General features: G+C 43.4%; 1 protein-coding gene across 1 annotated transcript in view; it reads left to right on the top strand.

The window, feature by feature from the left end:
• IPO7 (importin 7) overlaps window positions 1-10290 on the top strand; it is a 39974-nt gene that overhangs the window by 28242 nt on the left and 1442 nt on the right. The window contains exons 20-23 of the mRNA XM_025197386.1: window positions 4111-4331; window positions 4427-4632; window positions 5788-5994; window positions 7703-7819. Of these exons, the coding sequence (XP_025053171.1) occupies window positions 4111-4331; window positions 4427-4632; window positions 5788-5994; window positions 7703-7819 (751 nt within the window). The remainder of the gene's footprint in view (window positions 1-4110; window positions 4332-4426; window positions 4633-5787; window positions 5995-7702; window positions 7820-10290) is intronic.

The raw sequence follows: 10290 nt of genomic DNA, 5'->3' as shown, positions 1-10290 counted from the left end.
CCCCTCACTGCCTGACCCATTGCTCCCCCCCACCGCCTGCCCTACCACATACTCCCCTACTTCCTGTCCCCACTGCCTGCCTTACTACCCCCCTCATCACCTCTCCCATTGCTGCAGGGGTGGGCAATTATTTTGGGCGGAGGGCCACTTACTGAGTTTTGGCAAGCCATTGAGGGCCACATGGCAGGCAGCCAGGGGCAGATAAATATTAATTTTCTAAATTTTTTAGGGGTCCTGCAGGCCAGATGAAATGGTCTGGCAGACTGCATTTTGCCCACCTCTCCTCTGCTGTCTGTCTTCAGTAGTGTGGGGATGAATTTAAGATGCTCCTCCAATAATTAGATTCCACATGTGGAAAATTCTAATAAATTTATACAATTTCTTTGTATAGAATCAAATTATGGGAGGGGGGAGGGTCATCTTGTATTGGGGTGAATATAGTATTTATAGAAAGGAGCAAATTTTCTCAAGCCATACCTTTGCTGGAGTTAATGAGAGAAATCAGGCCTCCTTTATGTACTTGACAAGTCAAATCATTGTTTTGTGCCATTTTTTGTAATGTTTGAAGATTTTTCCCTCAAGATACTAGTTTTAAACTATCTGAAAGTAAAACTTGAGTTGTGTTGGCATAGTACTGCTTAATCATCTGCTTAGTTAAGTAGGGAAACTATTTTCCTACTACTGGATAGTCTGCTGGAGTGGAATGCTCTTCTCCAGTACTAGTTGGCATTAATAAATGAAAAGTCAAACGTGTATTTTCTGAAGAAATTAAGGAATAATTAAATCTGTTTTCTCCTTAGAATAATTATTTATATTACTGTTTCACATGTGCCTTCAGTACCTGTTCAGAGACTTTTTTTTCTTAACAGTTCATGTACACCACGCTGTCATCTTGCTCTTGTTTCTCAGTCTCTGTATACCACAGTACACGATACTGTAATCTTGCATCTTGTTCCTCAGTTTCTTTCAGCTGCCGTAGCTAGAGATGGAGCACTTATGTCAGGTTCAGCTTGGGTTCCACAAACATTCCTGATGCCTTCTATTTGAAGGCTTTAATTTGATGTAGGTATTCTTGCTGTCATTATTTCTGAATAATATTTGTCCTTTAAAGAGAGGGAATATTTTCCTACTAGTCTGACTTTTTTGTTAGGGCTCATGTCCTTTCTGGTATCCCAGAAAGGGAGGAAATAGGTTCCTACAGTGTCAAAATCCTTTTGACCTGTTGTGGTCTTTCTGAGCTCTTTGCAACAGAAGAATTGCTCTGTTGTTTTTCTGTAGTCAAAAAACAAGTGAAGTCTAAGAGCTGCCACTCTCTGAGGGGTGCCTCAGATCTAGAAGGGTTGAGAATCAGTAGGCTAGAGAAATTAGGGGCTTTTTTACATGTGCTTCCAACACGGCGCTGGGTGCTTTTAATTAATGAGCCACACTAATCAAAAGTGCCCATGTGTCATGTGTATCGGCAGTGCACCTCTGTGCTGAGAAAATGGCGGTGGTGCACTTTGAACTAAAACACATTCAGTGTGCTGAATTCATGACGTGCGAGGCTGCCAGAGCATGTCAGTTTATGGGCTTTAGCAGAATCAATTAATAGAGTCTGCTCCAACACACTAGATTTCCAGTGCATCGGAGCAGGTTCCTGCATGTGTGTAAGTGCCCTAGGAGCCTAGATAAATGGCCTAGATGTTTGTCTCAATCCCCTCAATGAAGCAGCTCTCAAGAGCTGTAATCCCTGGTTGTGGACATGCTCAGGCAAGGTATGAAGGAGCTCCTGCCTTTACAGGAGGCAGCCTGCTCTGTTGACTGTGTTGCAGAATTTCTTTGTACCCCTTCCAAATCAATATTTTTTTATCCTGATACCCATGGACAGAACACTGTATTAAGCTTAGATTTAAAAAAAAAAAATCCAGAATCCAATTATGTTTCCAGTGTTGATCTGGTCCATGCTGTGATCAGTAGGACGGCACCTAGATGTCAGCTTGTCATTTCCCTCTCCAGCTCTGGCTCCTAGCACAGGTCTGTATTATCTGCATCTCTGATTTAGAGATCTAGAGACTCCTCAAAAGCATAGTCCTGGTCTTTTGAAGCAACTCCACAAACCTTTTGGTTTCTAGTCCACAAAAGATAGCCTTAGGTTTCCTACCCACTCCTGATGTGGCCTTACTGATCTTGGGGTCTTGAGTCTCCTGAAAAAGGCCCTAGTTGTTAGGCCTCCTGTGCATTGCTTCAATATACGTGATTCATCCAAGTCAGCTGCCTGCCCAATCTATATGTCAAGAGGATTCTCTTTGAGACTGGTAGATGTGGTAGCGTCCAGTCTGACCTTGTCCTTTTCCCCAGTTAAGACTATTGTCCTGCATTTGCCAAATTCAGTGGAAGACATCAGAGGCTTCTAGGTGTTATTTAGCTCAGGTTCTTCAGATAACCTTGGAGGAAGTCACCCTTCACACAGACTAATTGACATCTTACAGCACTGCAGTAGGACAAGAGGTAACTGCCCATTCATGAGGCCATCATGGACCCTGCCAAAGGAGTCTGGCAGGTACCAGCTGTGTTAGAATTCAGTTGGTCATGTCAGTAATTTAGCTAAGATTCCTTGATTAAATTTAACGGCCAGTACCACGTGTACAGTTACTTTAAATGAGCATTCTGAAGTACTGTAGCCAAAGACCTCCTATATGTTAGATAGGAACGTTATAATACTTATTAATGACCACTCCCACACAGCAATTGCAATGACAAGCATTTGATCAGAAGGCAGGGCAGAGTAGCATCTCATCTGATAAGTGGGCTCTGCACACCATCTCAGCTGGATATAGCATACAATTCAGTTTGCTCACTCTAAATCGTTCCTGCCCACCTATTCCCTGGGATCCTTCTCACAAGCTTCTGCTATAGTAGAAAATACCTTTGCTGGTAGTTGTAGGAGCAGTAGAAAAAAATGCCCCTGCATTTTTGGGGGAAAGAATTCTACAGGAAGGGCAGAGGTGTCCCTTCTAGGATGCATGTCATGGTGTCTTCATTTGCAGACTCAAGTCCAATATGGTCACCTTTGTGACTTGATGGAGTGCATATGGACAGTTACTTTAAGGAGGAAGTTACTTAACAGTAAGTGGAGATCTTTGAGTTGTGTTGTCCATGTTCATGTCCACACCCTCCTCTCTTATTTGGAGTCATATACACCAAAGAACTCTGTTCAAGAGGAAGCTGAGGACAGGAAGTGCACACCTGGCTTTACCTCCTTAGTATGAGGCTATGGAGTACTCTCTGGGTCATGCTAAGGAAGGAAAATCTTCAAGAGGTTGAGGTGCATGTGAACCCACTGAGGACACATCTACATAAGACGTCCTCTGCAGCACGTTGAGCTAAGTTGGAGCAGCCCTAGGCTGGCAGGCTGACCCCCTGGGCCCTCTGCCAGCTAGGGATGCTCTGACCTGGCTCAGTGTGCTATGGTCCTGAGTGCATATTCAAACAGGACGTCCAGAATCAATAAATTTTGGTACGCTGTGCCAGAGTTTATTGCTGCATGCTAATAAATAGCACATGTAGATGCACCTGGTGAGGGTGTTTGTAAGGACAGTAAATCTGGAAGGACTCCAATTACTGGTAAGCAGCTTCTTTTTTCCAGAGTTATTAATGTTAACACTTTTTGCAGTAGTTTTACTAGCACACATTTTGCACTGGAGTTATTAGTATTAAAACTATAAAGCAGAATTACTTAATTATTAGGCACTTCCATATAGCTATATAATAATAGTAGTAGTAGTAGCAATAATAGATGTGGTTTGTGTACCATGGATAATGATACAGGCCTAAGTACTGTATATAGACTGGCTCAGCTTTTTATCATTTGGATTACGGAATCAGTGCTGGTTTGTCTTCTACCACCAACTTAAGGTTTGATTGACATGCCTGTATTTTTTCATATGCTTCCTCTGCATATCTAAATCAGGTATAGCTCAGATATGTAATAAATTACATATCCAGAGTCATGCACCATCTTATAAGCAAATACAGAAGTCTCCAACTACCTTGTGCTTCTAAACCCGGTGGTGGGGGTTATGGCTCTTGAGACATTGGAACATCAAACTGTAATGGTTCTTTATCTTCTAGTGTATACCATCGTTTGTGGAAGCTGCTCTGGAAAGACTGACCAGAGAAGTAAAAACAAGTGAACTGAGAACAATGTGCCTCCAGGTTGCCATTGCTGCTTTGTATTACAGTCCTCATCTACTATTAAATACCTTGGAAAATCTTCGTTTTCCCAATAATGTGGAGCCTGTCACAAATCACTTCATTACACAGTGGCTTAATGATGTAGACTGTTTCTTAGGGTAAGTTTGGATAGTGCAGCAACTGTCTTTAAATAAAACAAAAAATCCTGGAAATTGAATATATATTAAATGTGTGGCTTCTTTTTGTATTTTAGACTTCATGATAGAAAGATGTGTGTACTGGGCTTGTGTGCTCTTATTGATCTGGAGCAAATACCACCAGTTTTAAATCAAGTTGTGGGGCAGATCCTGCCAGCTTTTATCCTTTTATTTAACGGACTGAAAAGAGCATATGCTTGCCATGCAGAGCACGAAAATGACAGTGATGATGATGATGAAGCTGAAGATGATGACGAAACAGGTAAGGGAATTGAAACAATACTGATAAATGGCATTTTTCCATAGCCTCTATGCGGGACACACTGTTTCTTATTTCTGGAGTTTGGGGGCAGCCAAAGCATCCTTTCTTCAGAATGCTTTGCTTCCAGGCATGAAGTTTGTGAAGAAGCTTTGAAGACTACTTGACCCTTCTGGGTACAGCCACCAATTTTTCACCTTGATTTTTGTAAAAAGTAGGAATGTTTTTAAAAGCATGGAGATTATTAGGATTCTTCTTTCTGGGGTCTTTTTCAGCCTACTGCATTTGGATATCCCTTGATTTTCAGAGGGAGGATTATTTATTTTCTTCTCTTTTTTTCCCCCATCGTTCTAATCTGTCTGTCACTTTTCAAGTCCCTTTGTGGTTTTGTGTTTTGTATGGAGTTTAAATGCCTGCATAGCTTTCCTGTACCTACATATCATCTTCACTGCCACCCTTCTCCACCTCCTATCCATGTTCTTCATACTCTTTTTCACTTAGCTGTTTCTTCCTTCTCTGTCTGCTTTCACCTTTTTTTGCCTTTGTTGCAGAAAAAAACATTCACCACTACTCATGTGCCATGAGTCCACACTGTCTTTCATAGCTTGGACCCACTCTTTTTTCCATTCTGTTGCTGACTTGTTTGTTACCTGTCTTACTGTTAAACTTCTTTTTGAACAAAATTATTAGATCATCAGAACTTAAAGTGCGTAGCATTACAAATTGCATCTCTCAACTCTTCTACCATTGTCCCCTCATTTTTCCTTGTCATCTTTGTCTAATTTAGTTTCTAAATTTCTTGTGGGGGGAGGTGGAGGAAGGGTTGCAGAGTGGTAGAAAGATCTTGCTTAAATTCCTGAAAAGTGCTATATGCACTAAGTCCTCAAAATTTGCCATATGAACATTTAGCTAGGTTCTTGGGGCATGAATACATGTCTTTCTTACTGCTCAGGCCTGTAGGAGAGGCGAACTGGAGAAAAGCCTGCTAGTAAGTGGAGATGGAGGGAAGTGGATGCCTGTCAGTCTGAAACAGTGTTATTGATTCCATTGCTGAATTGTATAATGCATCTTGCTCAAGCTGCATTTTTATTTTGAAGATAAAAATCTAATTGTTTCATCATTTATAAAGAATCCTTTTCTGTGACATTTGCTTTACAGAAGAATTAGGGAGTGATGAAGATGATATTGATGAAGATGGACAAGAATACCTAGAAATTCTGGCAAAACAGGCAGGAGAAGATGGAGATGATGAGGACTGGGAAGAAGATGATGCAGAAGAAACTGCACTGGAAGGCTACTCTACAATTATTGATGATGAAGACAACCCTGTTGATGAATATCAAATATTTAAATCAATTTTTCAAAGTATGAATGATTGCTGTTTTTTTGTCTGCTGGGAGGGAGACAATTTTTGTATTTTTAACTTTAGTATTTAATGAAAGATTTATTTTTGTTTCCTCCACTATGTTTTTAAAACATAGTTCATTCTTTAGAGGATTTGTGAGAGTAGGGTAAGGAGCACTGAACATATTTCCACAAGGGATGGTTAATATTTTTGAGGCAATTCCCATTGCTTTTAGGACAGTTTTATAGGTCATGTTAAAGTTGGCATCTCCAGAAACTTAGAGTTCCCCTGTGTGGGTACTGGCCTGGGTATGCCGTTGCCTTGCCTGGTCTCTAAGACTGCCTCCTGAAGCATGGGTGACTGGTGCCCCTTGAGTCTGGCGGGGCACCCACAGAAGCTGGTAGTGGCAGGGACGGGACTGGTGAGCACCCACAGAAGCTGACAGGGACAAGGCTGGCGAGCACCCACAGAAGCCACTGCCAGCAGCGGCAGCAGGGATGGCTCTGTCAGGGGGGACATGTGCCCCTCCCCACCACTGGCCTATGCCCTGAAGTCAGCCCAGGCATGGCTGCTAGAGCAGTGGAGAAACCTTGGCTCTTCCCACCCTGAGACCCTGGCCTTTTGATCCCTGACCCTACCTGTGTCTGTGGCTCAGACTCAGAGCTAACTTGCAGTTCAGCTCCTAGAGAGCAAATTTCTTTCTTGTTGAGAAACAAGTGCAACCTAAGTTCCAAGTAGCAAAACAGGCAGCTTCTCTTTAATAACGATTTGCACTGAGGCAAAGGCCACAGAACAGACCCCTTCAAAGGGTTAAGCAGTCCCTCTGTCCCTCGTTCTAGCCTGTACAGCCCTGGGCACTCCTGAGCTAACTCAGCTCATCTTTTTTTGGTCTTCCCAGCTCCTGAGCCCCAGAGCTGCTCAGCTGGTCTCCTCCAGACTAGACACCAGCCAAACACTGACCTTTGTTCATCCTGTTCATTGTCATGATAATCTCTGTGGTGATTCTCCCTTTGATGCCTCCAAAGCATTTCCCCCATGGAGGAGTACCAAGCCCATCTGAAGCATCAACAGGGCTATTCAAGTTGTCTTGATGCTGAAGATCCCTCTAGTTCAGCATTTCTCAACCCGTGGGTCGTGACCCAAAAGTGGGTTGCAAGAATATATGAAAGGGTTGCAAACAAACTTTAAAAAAATCAACAAACTTTAAAAATGGGTTCTCCTTTAAAGAAGAAAAATGTGGGAAACAGTTGCTTTTCCCTTGCATGCTTTCAGAGTTCCAGCCTACAAGGGGCTGCTTGGGATCCCCCATGCTCTACCCACCCCCAAACATTCACCCCTTGCCCCACACACTGGGGAACTAGGGCCCTGTCGGTGGGGGGGCAGCGGGTCGGGAGTGAGGGGCACTGGTCGAGACTAGTAATCAATGTTTACAAATGGTTCCTGGTACAAAAAATGTTGAGAACCACTGCTCTAGTCTTGTCCTGCATGTAGGCAGCTCTGGGACTTACCACTTCCTTCCCTGAGAACAGACTAATGATGGAAACTGATGCGCACAACGTTATAACAGCATGGACACATTAAAAACAGAAATACTACAATAAAACCCTTAACATATCACACATTGTTGCTTTTACTTCCTCCAAGTCCAACATTTGGCTTAGAAGGGTGAGAGATCAAATTCTTAATGATCCTATTTTAATTAAATTAATTCTGCTTTATTCTTCATAGCAATTCAGAATCGTAACCCAGCATGGTACCAAGCTTTGACACAAGGTCTTAATGAAGAACAAAGAAAACAATTACAAGACATAGCAACTCTGGCAGATCAGAGGCGAGCAGCTCATGGTACCTTTTTGTTTTTATATCATTAATTACATTTTATGGTTTAAGTGTTCACATACTCAGTGCTGCACATAAAAAGCTGATATTGTGTTTCTTCCCCAGAAAGTGTGCATGTTAATCAGACAGACGGAGGAGAGGGTGACTAGTTTGTGTTTTGAATAAATCTAGCATTAATTTTCCTTTTGACAAGGTAACATCAAGAAGCAGTAAATTGTTTACCAAATCAAGACGTCTTCTCTTGAAATACATGTGCAGTTCCGACTTGGTGTTGTGACCCTTGGATGTGGCTGCAACTTCCTTATTTTCTTGCTTGTTAACCTGCTTTGGGCAAAGCTAATTGGCACATCAAAGCTGTCATAGTAGTCCTAACTTTATAAGCTGGCTGGAGGAAAGGGGCAACTGTCTGCAAAATTTCGATGGCTTTGCACCTTCAGCAAGCACCACCTGCCAAGTTCCTTCTGTTTCTTCCTCCTTCATCAGGGCAGAGCAGGTCAAACAGAGCAACTTGGAGTACAGAAAACTCCAAGAACAAGGAACCTCAGGAGCTACAGAAGCAAAGCCCTGCTACCACTGGTCTTGGCTAGTGAATCGTTTGTCTGGGGAACAGGTTTCAGTTTGGGCCCAAGCATCCCACTCCTTCACTATATGAACAGACTCTTCTGGTCAACTCTGCATGTGTAAATCTTTTTTCATGAATTAGGACTTTGGAATGTTGCCTCTGTTCAGGGTGATCTACCTAGATGGCTTGCCACCAAGCCCACTTCCAACACACCCTGCTAGAGGAAGTTAAAATGCAGTCATCCCTGCTAGTCAAGTACTGCACAGGAACACAGCCGTAGATGAGCAGATTTGGGGCTTCATAGGCACTGTCATAAGGGTCCATGGAATGGATAAGATTCTAGCCGTCAGTCTTTTCTTATTGCTTTGTGTCCTGGGCCAGATCTGGATTGTGGGGTTCCTTGTGGTCTGGTTCTGAACCAGGGCACAAGGTGAACAGACTCTTCTGGTCAACTCTGCATGTGTAAATCTTTTTTCATGAATTAGGACTTTGGAATGTTGCCTCTGTTCAGGGTGATCTACCTAGATGGCTTGCCACCAAGCCCACTTCCAACACACCCTGCTAGAGGAAGTTAAAATGCAGTCATCCCTGCTAGTCAAGTACTGCACAGGAACACAGCCGTAGATGAGCAGATTTGGGGCTTCATAGGCACTGTCATAAGGGTCCATGGAATGGATAAGATTCTAGCCGTCAGTCTTTTCTTATTGCTTTGTGTCCTGGGCCAGATCTGGATTGTGGGGTTCCTTGTGGTCTGGTTCTGAACCAGGGCACAAGGAAGCTGCTGCAGTGGAAGCGGACAGGGAAGCTGCTGTGGCAGCAGTGGCTCCAGTCCCTGCCATTTGCCCTAATTCAGAGCTGCCACTGCTGCCACCATGTGTTCCATGCCTAAGATGGAGCTGCTGCTGCCACGTGCCCCCTGCCATAGCAGTAGCTCCAGCTTCAGTATGAGGTATATAACTGGCTGCTAACTAAGGAGGTAGGGCTGTGGCAGTGGCAACTAGCAAAGATGTCAATCCTCGCTTGCCCTCCTGCTGCCAATTACCATTCTGTGGCAGGCCACTCCGCTGCCCCATGCCAGTAGTCCAGTGCGCCAGACAGGGTGGCTTCATGGGCTGGATTCAGCCCTGGGCTGTATGTTTGACACCCCTGGTCTAACCCAAAGGGCCATGGGCAAGCCATATAACCCCACAGATGAGTTCAGCCTGGCTTTGGTACTTGCAGGAAGATACACAATTCAGATACCTCAGACTGGGAGATACCATTTTCAGAAAGGAAATATTTGCACAGTAGGTGTAAAACATTTGAGTCAGAGTCATTGTATCCCCCTGGACTACTGTAATATCAAATTGAAGTAGAAGTAGAACTGTATGCTACCCTTTGCACTGTACCAGGCAGCTTTTAATTTGTATGTGCACTGTATGTTGCAAAAGCTGCTGTATCCTATATTAATCTTTAAAGAACATGAAAATAAAGAAATGCAGTTGGTAAACATGCTCAGCATTTAGGCATAACAGTTGGTTCTTTTAGCGAGGGTAGAGATGGAGATGTGGATGTGGACTTTTAAGTGGTAGAATGGGAACTGATGTGCAGAATGTAGATGGGATGTTAACTAACCAAAGTGCTTCTTGTCTTTGTAGCAGAGGCATAACTGTCAGGGTTTGCGCCCTCAATGGTGGCAGTGGCTGGGCCAGCAGCAACAGCTCCTGATGTTCTTGCGCCTCTAACACTGCCAGGGCTCATGCCTTGGTCACTCATTCTTTGTTACACTACTGTTCTGTAGCATTCATTGGACTCTGCAGCTTAGCAACCTCAAGATAACTCTTTTTACAAGAGACTTCAGTGTATCTGTGTGTGTGCACTCATTACGCAGAGAATGACCTTTCTGTCTTCTCATTGTTTCCTTTATATTACTCAT

Source organism: Alligator sinensis, unplaced genomic scaffold (assembly GCF_000455745.1).
Source record: "Alligator sinensis unplaced genomic scaffold, ASM45574v1 scaffold502_1, whole genome shotgun sequence".
Lineage (NCBI taxonomy): Eukaryota > Metazoa > Chordata > Crocodylia > Alligatoridae > Alligator > Alligator sinensis.
Note: the sequence above shows the minus strand (reverse complement) of the source record. Positions and strands in the feature narration are given on the sequence as shown.